This window comes from Notamacropus eugenii, chromosome 1 (genome assembly GCF_028372415.1).
Source record: "Notamacropus eugenii isolate mMacEug1 chromosome 1, mMacEug1.pri_v2, whole genome shotgun sequence".
Taxonomy (NCBI): Eukaryota; Metazoa; Chordata; class Mammalia; order Diprotodontia; family Macropodidae; genus Notamacropus; species Notamacropus eugenii.
The window spans coordinates 345,503,923-345,524,508 of record NC_092872.1 but is presented as its reverse complement, the minus strand read 5'-3'; the positions used below and the strand labels follow the sequence as shown (position 1 = coordinate 345,524,508).

Here is a 20,586-nt window from a genome sequence, read left to right as displayed (position 1 = left end):
TTTATAACAAAGATTTAAAATTGATGGGATATCCCATAGAACCAGTCATTATATCAGCTATGCCTGTCAGTATGTGCAGTATTTCTCTCCCATAGATACTTCCAAAATGAAGCAGGGAAGGAAATACAGTTACTCAGTTCTTTTCAGAGACAAAGTTTGGACCTTAAAATTAGACTGTTCAGTTTTATTTTTAAAAATAAATTTTATTTATTTTTTTTAATCTCACTTTAGCTTTCCCCATATTCACTTACAAATTACGCTCTTTGTGAGCCATCTCATATAACAAATAGTATTTTTTAAAGACAAGAAAAGAAAAAAGAATAACTGATGAATACATCAAAAAATCTGAAAATATGCATTACACAGTACTTGTGGATCCTGGTGGGAGTAGCCTTTTATAAATAGTCTTCTTTCCACCTATGTAGCATTAACGCTTGTAATCTTTTGTTATTTTTTGCCAATTTTCCGGGTATGAGTTGTTCAGAACTGTTTTCATTTGTCTTTCCCTTCTTTTGGTGATTTGGAGTATTCTTTCATATGGTTCCATAGTTTACAGTTCTTTTGAGCATTGTTTGTTTGTATTCATTGACCACTTATGGCTTGGATATGGAATCTTTATCAGAGCTAATTGATGAAAAGATATATTTTTCTGCCAAACTTTGTTGCATTGATTTTTGTTTGTGAAAATTTTTTTGTTTCATATAGTTAAAGTTATCTCTATCCTTTCAATCTGTTGATTCCGTGCTAGAAATGCACACAACCAACCATTTCTATTTTGTATTATACTTTTTTGGTTGTTATCTTGCATTGCTTTTCAGTAACTAAATTGTGTTGAATGTGCATGTGCAGTGCATTTTGACTGGTGACTTTGTGGCAATGCTAATTTGGGGGATTTAATGTGATACCTAGAGCCACAGAATTGACTATAGGAAAATTTATACTTATGCATTATCTGACATAGTTGAGGTATAAAATAACCTACTTGGATTAGGATGCTGAAGTGGTAACCTTAGTTTGGAAGCCAATGTCTGATACTGACTGCCTTTCGTATTCCTTAACTCTGTCCCTTCATCCCTCAAATGATGTTATGTGGAGATGAGTTTATGGAGCTACAGGGATTTGGAGGGGACCCTTGACACTACAAAAGCTGTGCTATATGTTGGTATATACAAGCTATACAAACTCATTCTTGGTTGGTAGGGAACAGATAAACAGGATGCAGAACAACATGGGAAATCCTTGTTGGTGACAACAATCACATTTCTTTCTAAGAGAGTTTAAGCAAATTAATTCTCTAAATGCTTTAACCAACATACTTTTCCCATAATTATGGTTTTATGAGTTGCAGGCATATTAAGAATAATTGAAGCCATTCATTTTCCACTGAGGATAGTGAGTTAAGAGAGGAACAGTGTTATAATATGGAATGTTAGTGACTGGTAAAGAGGAGCATGTTTAAATGATTGGAGGTTGCTGTTTGGCACAGGGAAAGTCCATCATTGATCATGAAGTTGCATTGGCTAATAATCTATAATAGATGGGTGAACAGAATGCTAAATTATGTATAAATGATTAACTTTTTTACCTTGTCATCTAGCTATAAAAACCATAACAATACTCTGAAATAAGTTAGCTGGAACTAGGCAGTTTGATATGAAGTCAGCTTCTCAAATGATATTTCAGTTTTCTCTTGAGATCACTATAACCTAACTTTTTCCCCCGTTTTTAGGAATCTCAGTCAAATTTTGGCCCTGGAGAACAAAGTAAGTATTTCTGTTACTTTGGTTCTTAAATTAAACAAATATCAAGTTTGTATTTTGTGCAGTACATTGGGCTTGGAGTTGGTGACACATCCATGAAAAAAAAAATAAGACCTGGGCTTTCCCTTAATAAGTTTGTAATATTGTTAAGAGTGATAGACATGTACACAGAAAAATATAGTGCAAGTTAAATGATAATGGAATTACAGAATAGTGTGAGAGATATGGATTGGGGATGTCATGACTTATTTCTGAGGGATCAAGAATGACTGTCTTCTAGAAAGTTTCCTCTTAAATAACCTGTCCAGTTCCCTTTTCAAAGCAGGTACCCTTTAAGATATGCCTGCTTTATTATCTATTAGTGATGATGAGTTACTTTATATGAAGACATTTGGAATAATTATTTTTACTTTTAAAGCTAAATTTCTTAGTTCACTATAGACCAAATTAATATATCTATCATACTATAATAAATTTCTGGCCCATAAATGATTTCCAAGTTATGCTTAACAGAAAGTACATAAATGAATTTTTTATATCTCTAAACATCTTTTCCTGGCTATAAAAACAAGATAAGATTTTGATGGAAAACTCCTGGAAGGTTTTAGTTTACTTCCCTCTTCCCCCTTTCATCTCTAGTTTTTTCCTAGCCTTTTCCCATATTTTTCCCAAGTTTCAAAACTATTCTCAGGATTCTGAATTTCACTAGCAGTTGCCACTTCCATCCTTAGACTTTTAACTGCACTTAGGGAAAATAGAGACTTATCCACACCTAGACCAAGTACCCTAAGAAACCATTGCATGATGATGACATTTGCTAGGCACAATAGGTAAAAATATGCAACTGAGGATACGGTGGATAAATGAGGATTTTGGATCACAAAATCTCAGAACTAGAAGGAATCTTGATCATCTAGTCTGGTCTCTTTCATTTTCCAAATGAGAAAACTGAATCCCAGCCTGATGAAGTGACTTGCTCATGGTCACTAAGCTAATAAGTGGAAGAATAGGGCCTTGAACCTTGGTGTTCTGATTCTAAGTTTAGTGAGTTCCCTAAACTGAACTGCCTTCTAGTTACTGATCTTTTAGTTTGAGATTGTCTCTCACAAGAGCAAAACATTGAATTGGTGTGAATGACTAGGTTTTGGCTAAATGAATTCCATTGTGGCTTGATACATGACTATGAGGAGTAACTGTTCTGCTTTGTACAACTGTTGATTAGTTTGAGATTTGTATTTTGGGGGATGGAAACACATAACTATAACACTCTGATTCAAGCTTAATTTTTGTCATCTTCAATAGTCATTACAGGCATACCAGTTAAATATTGCAAATTAACCTCACTTATAACTGATGTTCATAGTTACTGTTGATATTCACTTCTGTTGCAACAGACAGGGTAGTTGATTATTTCTCATAAGAAAACTGAGTTTGCCTCAAGTCAGCTGTACCATACCTGAATCTTCTCCGCTATTCTCAGTAAATGTTACTACAGTTTGACTGTTTCGCAAACTGAGTTACTCACTTGAGCACTCTCTTCATTCTAGAAAGATACAATCCTTCATCTAAAACTTCAAATGGGCATCAGTCCAAATCGTAAGTTAATTGCTTAATTTTTAGAGTTCCTTTGCTTAGAGCTTGTTAATCTGTATGGTTTGGTAATTGGGGACAGAATTTAGAAATGTCCTCTTTTTATGTCTGGAATTATTTTTCTTGATTTCATTTGTGAATGTATAGTGAATATTAAATTAAAATGTCTTTTAAATGCTAATAAGCATTGAAGTCAGTGCTTATAAGACCTATAGGCCAACCAGTAGTATTACAGTATACAACAATTATACTATCCCTAAATCTCAGTGATTTATTTGTCAGGCAGTGAAAAGGGGGAGGGAGGGGAGGTACAGAGAGAAAGAGGAGAAAGGAAAGGAGGGAGGAGGTGGTGCTATTATAATAGTACCTGTGAAATTCCTATGTGATTTGAGTATTTATCTAGTAGACCCAAGTCCATGGCCCCTTACCTCAGTAAATAGAACTTTTGTACCAGTGGTCTCAAATACATGGGTTTGATAGCCATTTGGTGCCTTTAATGTTCCTGTATTTTGTGGCCATACATTCTACTCTTACTCTCAGCCTAAAAATGTGTTCTGTGGCTTATTTGTTGAACGTGATAACAGAGGATGAATAAATGAATGTAATTTATCATTGATGCTGAAGAATAGCTCAAATCACATTTGTGTTGATCATAGGTTTTGTTAATTACCTTCATGTACAGAGAGAGCTTTGAGTTCTATCATATACACTACACTTTAGCATATGTGTTAAGGGATATAAAAACAGCAAGATTTTTAATAGTCTAGTCAAGGAAGTGTTAAAACATTTGGTATACATTCATGGAGAAATAGACGCTGAATATAATTATATAACATGCTATATATCAAATGTTTAGGGAACTTGAATAAGGAAACCAGGAAATTTTCTTAAAGCAGTCATGGGACCCAAAGCATATAGTGTGCTAAGGAGAAAATAATTTTATTTTTTATACCCAGAGACAAATCGTCTCATTTTTATGCTCAAAACTAACCATCAGAGAAGTACTTTTTAGTTGGCATGATGAATAAGACCCTGAACTCAGATCACGTTTACCACTTGGGTGTGAAGGAAAGTGTAAGTAATCATAATAAAAAGAATTCTTTTCCAGTTGACTGGATATTGGAATATAATCTATCAAGCAGAAAACATTACAAAATGAGGATTCTGGTAACTGAAGAACTGTGCTAGATGACAGGGATGCAAAAACATAAATGAAATGTGAGGTCAGAGTCAAGATGGCAGAGTAAAGGCAGGAATTCTCCTGAGCTCTCCCACAAAACCCTCCAAACACCTTTAAAAAAATTACTCTAAACAAATTCTAGAGCAGCAGATACTTCACAAAGACAGAGTGAAACAATTTTCCAGCCCAAGGCAACTTGGAAAGTCATCAGGAAGGGTCTGTTGCACTAGGGTAAGAAAGGAGTGCAGGCCATGCCAACACAGGCCAGGCCCCAGCAAACCAAGAGCAGGCCTTAGGGGAGCTGAATCTCTGGCAGCAGTGGTGGGTTCCAGACCTCTCACAGACACCGAAACAACTTAAAAGGTGAGCAGGAAGGGTCTGTCACACCTGGGTGAGAGTAGAACACAGTCTAGCGCAGGCTGCACCAGCATAGCCCCAGGAAACAAGGAACAGGCCTTGGAGGTGATTGAATCAGCAGCGGCACCTGCTTCTGGAGTTCCCATTCCACTTGATGGTAAGGGGGTTGAACAGTTGGTCAGAAGGAGATTACAAGAGGGACTTTTTACTAACACTGAGGCAGGACTCTGTTGCTTTGCTCATTCTTGGGTCTGGGTCTCAGTCCTGGGTGGTGGTCCCAGGTTGAGGAGGAGCACTGCATAGCAGAGCTTGGAGCCATAGTGGAAGGGGGACCCTCCCCACAGTTACAGGACAGAAAAGAGTACTTGTTGGTTGTTCACAGACTAGAGCACGTACCAGGAGAGTAGTAAACACCTCTCCTTACATCATACCACCTTGGAAGAACTGAAAATTTATAGGTCTTTAGGAACATCTCCGAAAACATCTGCACAAAACCACTGAAGCTTGGGATAGTGCGTCCTCTACCCTGGAAGCAGAGCCTTACTTTAACAACAGTTAAAAATCATGTAATAGGCTGAGGAAATGAGCAAATACGAGAAAAAAACTCTGACTATAGAAAGTTTCTATGGTGATAAGGAAGACCAAAACATACTCCCAAAAGACAGCGAAGCCAAAGCTCCTGCGTCCAAAGCTTCCAAGAAAAATAACTATTGGTCTCAGGAAATACTCAAAAAGAATTTTGAAAATCAAGTAAGAGAAGTAGAGGGAAGATTGGGACAAGAAATGAGAGTGATGCAAGAAAATCATGAAAACAAGTCTCAAAACTAGGCATCAAAAAAGAGCATACATATTGTCTTTCAAAAAATTAAAAAGGAAAACTACCCTGATATTCTAGAACTAGGGGTTAAAATAGAAATTGAAGAATCCACTCATCATCTTCTGAAAGAGATCCCAAAATGAAAACTGCCAGGAATATTATAACCAAATTCCTGAGTTCCTAGGTCAAGGAGAAAATACAGGAAACAGCCAGAAACAATTCACGTATTATGGAGCCAGAGTCAGGATAACACAAGATTTAGCAGCTTCTGCATTAAAGGATTGGAGGGCTTAGAAAATGATATTCTGGAGGGCAAAGGAGCTAGGATTATAACTAAGAATCACCTACCCACCAAAACTAAGTATAATCTTTCAGGGGAAAAAATGAATATTCAGTGAAATTAAGGAGGACTTTCAAACATTCTTTTTTTTGTGTGTGTTCTACAGTCACTTCCGTATAACTTAGATTTTTTTCCCTCTTTCCCTCTCCTTCCTCCCTCCATCCTTCCCCGAGATGGCATACAATTTTATATAGGTTCTACATATACATTCCTATTAAATACATTTTCACCATAGTCAGTCATGTTGCATAGAAGAATTAAAATGAATGGGAGAAATCATAAAACAAACCAAAACATAATACAAAGGAAAATGATCTGCTATGTTCTGGGATCGAATTCCATAGTTCTTTCTCTGGATGTGGAAGGCATTTTGCCTTAAAAGACCATTGGGAATTTTTTAAGTCCTTGCATTGCAATGAAGTTCTAAGTCTACCAGAAACTTTCAAGCATTCTTGATGAAAAGACCAGAGCTGAATAGAAAATTTGACTTTCAAATGCAAGACTCAAGAGAAGCATAAAAAGTTAAACAGGAAAGGGGAATCATAAGGGACTTAATAGGATTAAACTCTTTACTTTCCTACGTGGGAAAATGATGTTTGCAACTCATAAGATCTTTTTCTTTATTAGGGTAGTTAGAAGGAGTATATCTAGACAGAGGGTATAGGGTATAGGTGTGAGTTAAATATAAAGGGATGATACCTAAAAAAATAAAATTAAGGGGTGAGAGAGAGCAATGTACTGGGAGAAAGAGAAAGTGAGAGGTAGAATGGGATAAATTATCTCACATAAAAGAGGCAAGAAAAAGCTTTTACAGTGGAGGAGGAGAGAGAGGGGAAGGTAAGGGAAAATGAATGAACCTTTCATCAAAATTGCCTCAAAGAGGGAATAACATACATACTCATTTGTGTATAGAAATCTGTCTTACAATACAGGAAAATAAGAGAAAGATATAAAAGAAAGGGGAGTGGCAGGTGAATAGGAGGGAGGGCAGATTGGGGAATGGTTAGTCAGAAGCAAAACTTTAGAGGAGGGACAGGGTGAAAGAAGAAAGAGAACAGAATAAATAGGGGTTAGGATAGAGGGAAATACAGTTAGCAATAGTAACTGAAAAAATTTTGAAGCAAGTCCCTGTGATAATGGCTTCATTTCTCAAACATAGAGAGAACTTAGTCAAATTTATAAAAAGAAGAGCCATTCCCCAATTGATAAATGATCAAAAGATATGGTCAGTTTTTATATGAAGTAATCAAAGCTATCTGTAGCCATATGAAAAAATACTCTAATTCACTATTGATTGACAAAATGCAAATTAAAACAGTTCTGAGGTACCACCTCATACCTATTAGATTGGCTAATAGGACAGAAAAGATAAATGACAAATGTTGGAGGGTATGTGGGAAAAATGAGACATCAGTGCTCTGTTGATGGAGTTGTGAACTGATTCAATCATTCTTTGGAGCAATTTGGAACTAGGCCCAAAGGGTATAAAACTATGCAAACCCTTTGACCTAGCAGTACTACTACTAGGTCTGTATCTCAAAAGAAATTTTTTTAAAAGTCATAAAGGAAAAGGATCTATATATACAAAAATGTTCATAGCAGCTCATTTCTAGGGGTAAAAGAATTAGAAATTGAGGGGATGCCCATCAGTTTGGGAATGGCTGAACAAATTATGGTATGCAATTATGATGAAATACTATTGTACTATAAGAAATGATGAGTAGGATGCCTTAGAAAAATCTGAAAAGACTTGCATAGACTGATGCCAAGTGACATGTACTGTGTACGAAGTAACAGCAATATTATAAGATGATCAGCTATGAATGATTTAGCTATTCTCAGCAATACAGTGAGCCAAGACAACTCTGAAGGACTCAGGATGAAAGATGCTACCCATTCCCAGAGTAAAAACTGATGATGTTTAAATTTAACTTTATTTTTCTTGAGTTTTTTGTCTATGCTTTCTTTCATAGTATGACTGTTATGCATATGTTTTGCATGAGTACATATGTATAACCTATATCAAGTTGCTTGCCTTCTCAATGAGGCTGGGATGGGAAGGTAGGAAGGTAGAGAGTTTGGAACTCAAGAGTTTTAAAACAAATGTTAAAAATTGTTTTTGCATGTAAATAGGCAGGGGATTTAAAAATAAACAAGGACTCAAAAAATAAATGAAATGTGAGTGAGAGAGATCAGAAACAACTGGGGTTAGTTAGAGGTGAAAGAGAAGGAACATTTCACATGTGTAGGACCGCTCATGTAAAGACATGGAGGCGTGAGATGCATTATTGTATACCAAGAACTGCAAGTATGTGTTATATTGGAACATAAAATACCTGATTAGAAAGTAATAGGAAATCAATTTGGAAAGATAGACTGAAGCCATACTATGAAGTACTTTAAATACCAAAGAGAAGAAGTTATATTTTATTTTACGGATGTATTGCTGAAGCTTCCTGAGCCAAGTATATAATATGACCAGACTTAGGCTTTAGAAATATCACTTTGGCAGCTGTGAGAGGACAAACTGGGGAGGGATATACAGAGAGACCAGGTAGGAGGCTGTTGCAGTAGTCCAGGTGAGAAATTGTGAAGACCTGAACTAGGAACATGAATATATGAGAGAAAAGAAAGGGATAGATATAAAATTGGAGATAGAATCTAGAGGACTTGATAACAGATTGATTATGAGTGGTGAAGGAGAGAGAAGAGTTGACAGCCATTCTCATGGTTGCCAACTTGAGTGATTAAAAACAATTATTTGAGAATCCCTGAGTTTTAGAATCACCTTACCCTATTCTTCACAACTGCAGAGACCACTGTGATGCTCTAAATATTTGATCTTTGGCAAACACCCAATATCCATTTTTTTTTACTATATTATTACTATATTCTTTTTTTTACTGTTTTACTATATTACGATAGCTACTATATTCTTACTATAAATGAAACCAGAAAATATAAGAATGTTACAGCTAACCAGAAAGATAACTCACATGTTCTCCTCGAAGAAACACTGTTAAAAAAAACCTTTGTTATTTTTATTAATTGTTAAAGGAAAACTACCCAAGCATATTAGAACAAGAAGGCAATGTGAAAAATGAAGTCCATTGTTCTCTTCTTGAAAGAAACGCCAGAATGTAAACTTCCAAGAAGGTCATTTCTAAAATACAAACCTCATTTCTAAAATACAAACCTATCAGGCAAAATTTAAAAATAATACAAGCATCCAGAAGAAGGATTTATCAAAGAACCATGATCAGGATCACTCGAGATTTATCAGCTATCACTTTAGTGGAGTAGAGAACATGGAATTAGATGCTGCAAAAGACAAAGGTCTATAACCAAGAATAACATCCATGAAAATTTAGTTATTCTACAAAGAAAAAAAGGGCCTTCAGTAAAATAGAGGAATTTTTTCAAATATTCCTGATGGGAAAGGAATAAAAACCTAGAGCTGAAAATAAAGTTGAAAGTGTAAAATATGGAAGTCAGGAGAAAAAAAGGTAGCTTATAAGTAAACAATCATAAGTCACTTTATAAGGACCATTTACATTCTAGATGTTAAAAAAGATTCTTTAAGAATCTTAATATCAAAAGGGGCCACAGAGGTAGTCATCTGAGGCAAACCACCTACAAATAGTTAATATTTTGAAGATGCCATGAGACAAAAAAGAAGAGAACCACTTCCCTGACTCAGGCCCTCATCACTTTTTGCCTAGACTCTTGATCATCTTCAACACTACTGCCTGCCAGAGTGGTTTTCCTAAGTGCAGATCTAACCATGTCCCTCTTGTACTCATTTAACTCCATGGCTCCATACTGACTCTAGGATAAAGTATTGTTGCATCTTTATCTCATTCCTTTTAAAATTTCTTTTCATATGTGTTTTATATGCACTCTTAGTATAGTAGTACATGTATATAATTTATAAAGATAGGGACTGGACCTGTGATTTCAGTGGTATGGAGAAATGGTATTTCAGAATTATGGAGAAGAAACTCCTCACAGTGCAGGTACCATTTTATCAAGAAGTAAATATATTCATTTTAGGGGTTCTGGCTCAGAATTTTTTTACTGACTCCAGCCACTGCTCTAAATCGTATGAGTATATGTTTAGAGCTGCAAAGAACCTAAGATGAAATTGAGTCTAGTGTGGGCAGGTCACCTCACCCTCTGGATATCAGTTTAAAAAATTTAAAGAGGTTAGGTAACATCCCAGAGGTTACACACTTGCCTGGCAGAGCCTCTGTTGACATAGACATGGATTCTCAAGGATTTCAGTGTAATATATGGGAGGAGAGTGAAAAGTACATGGGGAAATTTAGTTTAGAAAGAAGAAAAAGAGTGTAAGACTAGTTACTTACATGCTTCTTGCCTGGAGTTACTAAATGCTTTTTTTCAGGAAGAGTCAATAACATGGACGTGAACACAGATGATCACAAAAGAGTGAAATTGTGATTGAATTTTACCATGTAGGAAATTATTGATTTAAGATGTGTGTCATTTCTGAACCACTTGTCCATATGCAGTGATATCATCAAGTAGTTAGACCAAAAATCAACACCAGTGCCAAGATAAAAGAAAAAATAAAAGAGAGTAAAACACTTAGTGGAGTCTGAACTTTTGAAACAATCTCTTGATAACAATAAATAGGAAATGAACTGATTATCATAATTTCCTAAAGAAGCATGATCCAGTGTAATAAAATATTGTGAATAGGAGAGGACAGAAAAGCCCAGAGAAACTCCCTTAACCAGAAAATTCCTCTCCTTTGTAAAAAATACTCCAGGTATGGACAACTTTCCTTTATAATTATAGACTTATGAAATGAAAAATCACAAATAGTGTATCACATCACAAAGCAAAATACTTTCTCAGCATTCAGTAAGGAAGAAGAAATGAGACAAGAAAATGAAGTCAAGAAGAGATACTAGCACATACCAACCACCATGGAAGAAGTCTCTTTTGGATACAACATAATTTTGAAAGCCTTGTCAAAACTGAAAGACTTGTGACCAAAATGATGGGGAAAAATAGTCACTGATAATATCATCTAAAAAAATTCCTCCTTCAGGAGATTCATGACTACTCAAAAGCCTTATAACTCTTATAGGAAAATGAAATAACAATAATTGTAGTAATTGTTATTAACGTAATAGTTTATATGTAATTGAAGGAAAAGAAAATACTAAAATAGTAGTAGCTAGCACTTCCATAGCACTGATGGACAGATGGGCGATCAACTAGGCTCAGAATTGAACAGAAGAAATAAAATGGGCTGTATTGCAGAGCTTTAACCATTCCAGACTACCCCTTGACATATCCGTCTTTTAACACCAGCAGTCCCCCAGGGTTGCTATATGGTTGTAAAGCGCAGAATACCGATATCCAAAAAATCATTTTTGCAATGGAGAGATCATGGATATCACTATGGCATATTGCCAACAATGATTTGTCCTTAATAAGTAACATAAGAGATATTTTCCAGGAAATAAATGTCTGACCAGAAAAGGAGTTGGGCTGGTCATATAGCAGGAATGAAGAATGGTAGATAATAATAGTAAATAATAGTAGAAGTACTGTACTTGGTACCCTGTAGACGTTAATAAGACCTGTAGGAAAAGCTGTACTACGTGGAAGAAGGTGGGATGGGTGCTTGATAGTGTACTTATAGCGTGTGGACAAAAATTACACAGAATGAGGTGCTGTTTGATGGATTACATATGGTCTTTACGGTTAGAGGAAAATATTGAGGCAATATATTGAAGTTTAAACTATTCAGGAGAATAATTATCAGCTACTGAATACACAACTCTGGCTAAATAGGGATTTTTGCAATCACATGTAATTCATCTACAGGATAGGACAAAAGTCTTTGTTCTTTGTAATGGGTTAGACAAATTAGAATGTTGACTGAAATTAGAGTGTGATTTATCATATGTAATTGTTTTGGGAAGGACTTACAATGAGCATTTGTGTATGATTCTTGCAATTTGTGGGTGTAATAACTTAAAGGTTATGTCAGATGCCAAGTCTGTGAATTTATAAATATTGTTTATGTGTTAGTAGAAAAAAATTACTCTTAATGATTTTATTTATTTGATATTAAGATGAGTAATTGTAGAAAAAAAATTAGTGGTCACGAAAATGGTTAAAATTATTCCTTCTTTCTTAGTTCTTTACTCCAGATATGAAACAAACCAGCCATAGTAAGACTTGGTTTCATCATTGGTTTTATCAGTGATTACTTCTAGTATTATTGGTAGCTATTAAACGTCTGGCATGCTTATTATAGAGTGTTGTGAAAAATGCTAATCTCTTCAACTTCTCTCTCTAGTATGTTAAAAGATGATTTAAAACTTAGCAGCAGTGAAGATAGTGATGGAGAACAGGTGGGTAATTTAAGATGTTGCAAATACTGAAAAGCTAAGAAGTGTAGTCTTCTACTGTCTGTGTAGCACCATGTATCAGTTAGTAAGCATTTTTTAAGCACTTTCTATGGGGAGGAAGGCAGAAAATAAGCATTTATATAGTGCCTACTGTATGCCTGGCACTGTGTATTGCTCTCACTCTTGACTGTGTAGTGTTACCACTCTGTACTGGGGGCTTTTGTAAGAGCTTTACAAATATTACCTCATTTGACCTACTATGTGGCAGGCAACTGTGCTAGGCACTTGAGATATAAAGACAAAAATGAAATATTCTGTGCCCTAAAAGAACTTGTATAACAGTTAATTCTTAATCGTTAAAATAAAGATTCATATTTTCAAAGAAATCTTAACTATGTTTTGACTGAGGGAACTTCTGGTTTCTTGTCAGTTAACCAGACAAGATCGGCTTGTCTTAAAATAAAACATGGTTTGTTGTTATACTCAAAAATAATATGTGAAAATGTATCAATTAGAATTTTGAGGAAAGAATATAGTGGCCTCTCTTTGATGCTTTATGATTGAAGACTTAGCTGTTTTTTTATTCTTTGGGTTATGGCAGTATTGGGACAAATGTCTTCTGGAATTTCTTCCCTATTCTTCCCACCAACACCCCCCAAAACATGGAGAGCTTAGGATAATTTGGTCATCCCTTTACTTCATTAGTACATTTGGGTCTTTTATCTTAAAGTTTTCTGTATGGTAAGAGCTACTGTAACTTTTTTTTTCTTAGGTTGAGACAAGTCTACCCTGAAGAGTTGGTGATAGCACTTTTATCATCTAACAAAAAATGGCAATTCATGCTTATTAAACCTAAAATTCATCATTTATTTTAGAGGTTAAAACAGCCCAAGTGTTCACTGTCATATGCCTGTTTTTATTTCATTTAAGACCAGTGGATCACAGCTTCTTCTCTTTATGATAGTTCTCAGCATGAAAAGTACACTATTACATTTATGGCAAAATATTCATATAGATAAGTTAAAGTATGAAAGTAACTTTTTGAAGATGCCTTTTTTACACTTAATCTGTACCAATCAGGAAGATGATAAGTATGATACAGATTCCTCAGTGAAAGGAAGCATTGGGAAATATTGCAAAGGCAAATTGACAATGCATTTAGTTATGGTTTAGGATGTTGATCACATTTAGTACGTAGAGTAATAAATGTGATTCATGAACTTACTGTACTTTAATTATAGGACTGTGATAAAACTGTGCCAAGGAGTACACCAGGAAGGTAAGCATGGATGTATGTTTGGGGCAAAAGTGTGATGTGATATGATAATCCATATGTGTTAGTATGTGTGTATGTGTGTGTGTGTGTAGACATAATAGCTTCAGAAACCTTTGGTTATAAGGAAATAAATTATGATGAAGTAGTTTTGGATCTTGATAGCTTTGCACAAAAATGTTTAATATTTTTTAGGCAAAAATACCTTACAAAGTAGTTAATGGTTAGAAGTTTTCAGAGTAGAAAAAATTGTGCTAGTTTAAGAAAGCAGCCATATTAATTTATTCATTGAGATAAAGTTTTAAGTTTTATCTTATCTTTTTTTTTTTTTAAAGTAATTCTGAACCTTCACACCACAATAGCGAAGGAGCAGATAATTCCAGGGATGACTCCAGTAGCCATAGTGGATCTGAAAGCAGCTCTGGATCTGACTCGGAGAGTGAAAGTAGTTCCAGTGACAGTGAAGCCAATGAGCCATCACAGAGTGCATCTCCTGAGGTAGGGTGAAGGCAGTTCTTTTTTCTGAGCTGATCTTCATAAGCTGTTGAGAGTTAGGATTAATTGGAAAAAGTGATTCTGAATGTGAGGGTGTGAAGAGAAATATTTTGTGCATTTCTTGACCATCTAAGCTGAACTTGCCTACATTTCATACTTATGGGGAAGCTGCATGGTGTAGGGAATGGGAGAACTTTGTTGATAAACCACCTAATTACTTTTCCTCTGTTTCGTTGCTGTCTAAGTTTCTGATCTCATTTACTTTGTCTAAAATCTTCTTGTTGCTTTGAGGTGATATCATAAATCATTTTTAAAGTAGTTTTTCTTTAGGCTTATTTTTGTATAACTTGAGTTTAAAGACTTCAGGGATATTAGGGCAGGAAATAAGAAAACCTAAGTAGGTATAGTTTTATTACTAAAGTTTGTTGAATATGCAGGTGAAATGTCACCCAGTGTGTGTAAATTTTATCCTTGGATTTTCCACTACTTAAGGCTGTTAAATAATAACTATGTTTTCAGAATATTGCTTTTGGACTTGGAGTACAAAATATTGGAATATTGGCCACTTAGAAGCCATATTGTAGCATTCAGCTTTTTAGCAAAGTTATCACAATTCCAAACCACGGTTCTGAATTGTTAGAACCTGGATTGGGGGTGTGTACATTTAAGTGTCCTCCCTGGAAATTGGCAACTAATTTCTGAGTGGGATTGGGTATTTATATCATACTCTTAATTTATATCTAATCTCTTTAGGAAGATAGAGGAGAAATAAATTTGTACTGTCTTCTTTTACAGCCTGAACCACCACCAACAAATAAATGGCAACTTGACAATTGGTTGAATAAAGTGAATCCACATAAAGTGTCACCAGCTTCTTCTGTAGATAGTAATATCCAGTCTTCTCAAGGTTATAAAAAGGAAGGTCGGGAACAAGGGCCAGGAAGTGGCTACGCTGAGCAAAATGGACCTAAAGAGTCCAATTCTTCTACTCCTGGACGAGATTCCAAAACTATTCAAAAAGGATCAGAGAGTGGTCGTGGGAGACAAAAGTCCCCAGCACAGAGTGATAACACTACACAGCGAAGAACTGTAGGAAAAAAACAACCCAAAAAAACAGAGAAGGCAGGTGTAGAAGAGCCTCGAGGGGGCCTAAAAATAGAAAGTGAAACCCCTGTAGACATGACAACAAGTATGCCCTCCAATAGACACAAGGCAGCCACAAAAGGCTCAAGAAAACCCAATATCAAGAAGGAGCCCAAATCTTCCCCTAGATCTACAACAGAAAAAAAGAAGTATAAATCAACAAATAAACCTTCACAAAAATCTAGGGAAATCATAGAAACAGATACTTCATCTTCTGATTCTGATGAAAGTGAGGGCCTTTTTCCTTCTTCACAAACTCCTAAGTATCCTGAGAGCAACAGAACTCCTGTTAAACCCTCCTCAGTAGAGGAGGAGGACAGCTTTTTTCGGCAAAGAATGTTCTCTCCTATGGAAGAGAAGGAACTCCTTTCCCCACTTAGTGATCCTGATGACAGGTATCCACTTATTGTGAAGATTGATCTGAATCTCTTGTCAAGAATACCAGGAAAGCCTTACAAAGAAATGGAGCCCCCCAAGGTAGAAAAGAAAAATGTGCCTGAGAAGCACACAAGAGAGCCCCAGAAACAAGTCCCAGAAAAAGGTTCCACCAAAGGCAAGAGGAAACATAAGGTTTGTAAACTTACAAGAAAAGCCTTTTCGATTTCAGATAGTCAAAATTAACATGCAGCATCAATGGCTGAGCTAACATCTATAGTGATACATGTAGTAACTTGTGAGTTTCAATAGAAAGAGATTCCAAGAGCCAAACTTTGCTGTTAGGCATGGTATTCATGACTTGTCCCTGAAAGTTCATTCATATTTGCCTGTGCTATATTTGGAGGGACAGATAAAGGAAGGGTAGATGGAATTATTAGTTATTATTAGTTGCAAGCACATGTTTTTTAGGTTCCCAGGACTTCTTTGCTTATAAGTATTCAGTAAATGTTAAATCAATTTTCACGAGACTGTTCTTTTTTCACTTATATATACATCTACCTTTTAAACTTTCTGCTTTGCCATCCTATCAATAATATATTTGAAACACAGGAAGAGCCTTCAGCTATATGCCCTGAATTTGTTCATATAAATGGAAACGGAAGATCATTAAGCTCCTACAGCAGCTTAGAAAGCTTCGTTCAGTCATTTTCAGTCATGGCTGACTCTTCATGACCGCATTTGACATTTTCTTGGCACAGATACTGGAGTGGTTTGCCATTTCCTTCTCCACTTCATTTTACAGATGAGGAAACTGAGGCAAATAAAGTTACATGATTTGCCCAGTGTCACACAAACTAGAAAGTGTCAGAGGTAAGATTTGAACTCAGGAAGGTGAATCTTCTGATTTCAGACTTGATATTCTATCCAGTGTGCCACCTAGCTCCCTCAGCTTAGAAGACTAGAGAACTGTACTTGGAAGACTCAACCAAGCTCGTGATTTGGGGGATCCAGTGTATATTTTTTGCTGATGTCTTCTAAGTATAAACCACTTCAGAGATACTAGAAAACTGAAATTAAAGGGAGCATGAGTGAGTTTAACACCAAAAGGTTTTATGTTCTTGTTTCATCTAGAATGATGATGATAACCGAGCCGCTGAAATCAAGAAACCTAAGATTGAGGAGAAGAGTTCGTCAGGCCATAAGACATCCAGCAGTAGAGAGTGAGTCTCACTGAACGTTGAACATTGATGTAGTTAATATACGATATTTGTTATTGCATACAACTGCTGATTTTAGACTCTGCCTAACATGTGATTCAGGCAGTAAATAAATATTACAATATAAGGAAAATATACAGTGTTTCTCCATAGTGTATTTCCAAGGCAATATATTTTGTTTTGTACTTGAAACTAGATTTTTAGTTCCTGTTGTCATTTTGATACCAATTTTACTACTTTTTTTGAAGTCTTTGACATAGGTGAAAAGTAAATGAAGGTAAAGATACTGTCATTTCTTTTTTTCTGCATTGTAGTAGAACTATTCCATAGGCCACGCAAAGAATACAATAACATTATATAAGAATCTGCAGATAAAAGCCACATGCCATCCTTTTCTTCCTGGATTATAAACTCATAATTAGAAAGTGAAGAAATTGTTTCCAAATATGTACGCAACCTAAATATAAAATGCCACTTAATTATTTCAAGGAGACTGGAAGGGAGAGAAACCTTTCACAGATGTGAGTAGGGGGAGAATTCTTAATCAAACGAGATAGAGATCATCATAAAAGAACAAATAAAATTTTTGACTACATAAAATTAGAAAAGCTTTTTGCATACAAATTGCAGATAAGATAAAAGAAACTTTGAATAGGATAATCTTTGCAAAAAATTCTTATATTAAATATTATTAAAGGTCTATATTTACTGTCCCTGGAATCAGGAGGACCTGAGTTCAAAACCATCCTTGGATACTTATTAACTGTGTGAGCATGGGCAAGTCACTTTTCCAAAACTGTATTTGCTGATAGGTAAATACTGGGTTACAGGGTTTAAAATTTTTCTAAAAAATTGTAAACTCTCCAGAACAATACGCAAAAGTGCTTTAACTGAACAATAATAAGAGAAATGAAGATTGACTCAGCTTTTACCTCATACTCTAAAAATTGTTTAAGATGACAAAAAAAAAACTGAGATGATATAGGGATGGGTTTTTGAAAAAACCAATAATCCACTTAATATACTATTCATGGAGATGTGCATTGGTCCAACCATTCTGGAAAACAGATTTGGAATTATGTAAAAAAAGTAGTACAAGAATTCATGCTTTTGGACCCAGAAATCCTACTACCAAGTCCATGCTGCTAGGAGCCAAAAATGAACATGGCCAATATGTTTATGAAAATATTCATTAAGAGCACTTGTAATGATATGAAAGAATTGGAAATAAAGTGAGTGCCTATTCATTGGGGAATGAATCTGTGGTCTTATATCTTGAATAACAGGTATAGCGGAGTGATAATAGCTAGCACTTATATAATGGTTTAAAGTTTGCAAAACACTTTACAAATATTAATTCATTTTATCTTACAGCAACCCTGGGAGGTAAGTGGTATTACTGTCCCTATTTTACGGATGAGGAAACTGACATAGGCAATGGTTAAGTGCAGTTTAGGATTACACAGCAATTAAGCACTTAAGGCCGAATTTGAACTCAGGTCTTCTTGATTCCAGACCCAACCCCTATGCCACCTAGCTGCCTCTGGTAATAGGAATGTAGTGAAATTTTGCACATTAAGAAATTGCAAATATGAGGAATTCAGAGAAACATGGGAATATTTATATTAACTCATATGGAGTTAAAATAAGCAGAACAGTATGCATAGATGACAAGTCAAAATGAAAGGATTAATAAAAAGGAAGCCAAACTCTGAGTACTTGACAAAATCAGTAGTGAATCTGGAGAACAGATAATGAAACATACATAATTCCTTTCCCCCTCATGGCAAAGAAACTGGGGTACTACAAAGGTAGATTAGTGCCTTTATTGTCAGATGCAGTCAGGCTATTATTTATTTTTGCTTAGTTGTTTTTCTTTGTTACAAAAAAGAATTACATTGGGGAAGGGGAGAGACAAAGCAGTATATTCAGAATTGATGTTGATGTAGAAACAAATGGCATCAATAAAACTTTTTTAATGAAAAAAATGTTTGTTGATGACCAGTGAGCCTCAATCTGTCATTAGGCAGAAATAATTTATTATATGCCTTTTTAAAAAATTTTTTTTACTAATAGCTTTTGTTTTTGTATCCTCTTCATATCTGAAGGTATCCCTCCCCATTAAGCCATCTCTTATAACAAAGCTTTATAAAATAGGAAAAACTCAGCACAACGAACCAACACATTGACTATGGCTGACAGTATATCAACCCACATAGTCCTCCACTTCTACAAGAAAGGGGGAACATTTTCTTTACAGTTCTTTGGAGCCAAGCTTGGTCATTATTATTCTTATAATTTTAGTGACTTCATTATTGCACACTTAAACAAACCCTGATCATCAAATGCTAAGAGTAAGGTTAATTTTCCTTGAAAACTAAGAGATAAAAAATATGCAAGTCTTCTGTATTCTGACTATTCCTTTCTCCATTTAGAGAGCTAAATTGCATTTCTTTGATTTGGCAGGTCATCCAAACAAAGTGCTGTGAAAGAGAAGGATCCGTTGCCTTCTCCTGCTGGACCTATTCCCCTAAAAGACTTAAAAACTGAGCATGGATCCAGGAAGAGAACAGTCAGCCAGTCGTCTTCCTTAAAATCTACTAATAGCAGCAACAAGGAGAGCAGTGGTAAAAATAGTTCTTCCACTTCCAAACAGAAAAAGACAGAAGGGAAAGTTTTTAGTGGTTCCAAGGAAGCCAAGGTAAGAATTTGGAGGCCTTTGAAGATATATTTGCTTGTTGCTTTAAATTATGATTTCCATGTAACTTTCCGATTGAGATTTTTCTGATTGGCATTTAAAAATCTTGTTAAAATATTCTTTATTTTAAAAAAATCATCAGTAACAAAACCCATCATCTTGATAGTAAACTACAGATAACTGAGAATTACCTTTCAGCAGACAGGAATCTGAATAGTGCCTATTCTTTCAGATTCACTTTGTATCTATCGATTTTGCTTAACTGTTTTTCTTTGTTATAGGAGGGAGAGAGAGAGAGAGTGTGTGTGTGTGGGGGGGGGGGTTGGAGGTTGCTGGGAAGATAACAGGAAGTAGTTATAATATCAAAACAAAAGTCATCAATAAAGCATTAAAAAAAGAGAGACTATGAAAACAGTTTAGTAAGTGGTTAACTGCATGTTGATTAAGATTAGCCCCCATGGTTAAAAACACTTAATTGACTAAAAGTTAGTCTGTTAAATAAAAACTGGCTCTAATTCAAATAGTACCACTTGTTTAGAGTGAGTTTTTGGTATATGATTTGAGGGTTAGGTTTTTTTTGGATTTCAAGTTGAATAATAAGGTGACATATATAAAGTGAGCCTAATTAGTCATTCAGCTTTGTTAGAGGCAAGGAAACTTTTAGCTGAGGCAGAACTGATTAACTTCAAGATAATATAAATGTAAAGAGATACCGGTCAAAGCTTTCATGTAATTTGTAAGCAAGACATTTTGAAAAAGAATTTTTTTGAAGATTAAATTTTACTAAGTAAAAAATTTTAACCTTTTGTATGAATCTTCCTTCAAACTATCATGGTATTTGAGGAAACTCCTTAAAGAAAATAGAAAAAATAGAATTGAACTACTTCCTAGGATACTGGAACATGGTGTTAATGTTTTTGAGTTTAGATTCCATAAGTTAGCAAAG

At 35.3% G+C, this 20,586-nt stretch overlaps 1 protein-coding gene across 3 annotated transcripts in view; it reads left to right on the top strand.

The window, feature by feature from the left end:
- The window catches only part of AFF4 (ALF transcription elongation factor 4), a 92,617-nt gene that overhangs the window by 55,432 nt on the left and 16,599 nt on the right, over positions 1 to 20,586 (top strand). For all 3 annotated transcript variants that reach the window (XM_072630031.1, XM_072630032.1, XM_072630033.1), the window contains 8 exons: positions 1,730 to 1,763; positions 3,308 to 3,356; positions 12,385 to 12,439; positions 13,678 to 13,715; positions 14,045 to 14,207; positions 15,000 to 15,917; positions 16,857 to 16,945; positions 19,409 to 19,643. In XM_072630031.1, coding sequence (XP_072486132.1) covers positions 1,730 to 1,763; positions 3,308 to 3,356; positions 12,385 to 12,439; positions 13,678 to 13,715; positions 14,045 to 14,207; positions 15,000 to 15,917; positions 16,857 to 16,945; positions 19,409 to 19,643 — 1,581 coding nt within the window. The remainder of the gene's footprint in view (positions 1 to 1,729; positions 1,764 to 3,307; positions 3,357 to 12,384; positions 12,440 to 13,677; positions 13,716 to 14,044; positions 14,208 to 14,999; positions 15,918 to 16,856; positions 16,946 to 19,408; positions 19,644 to 20,586) is intronic.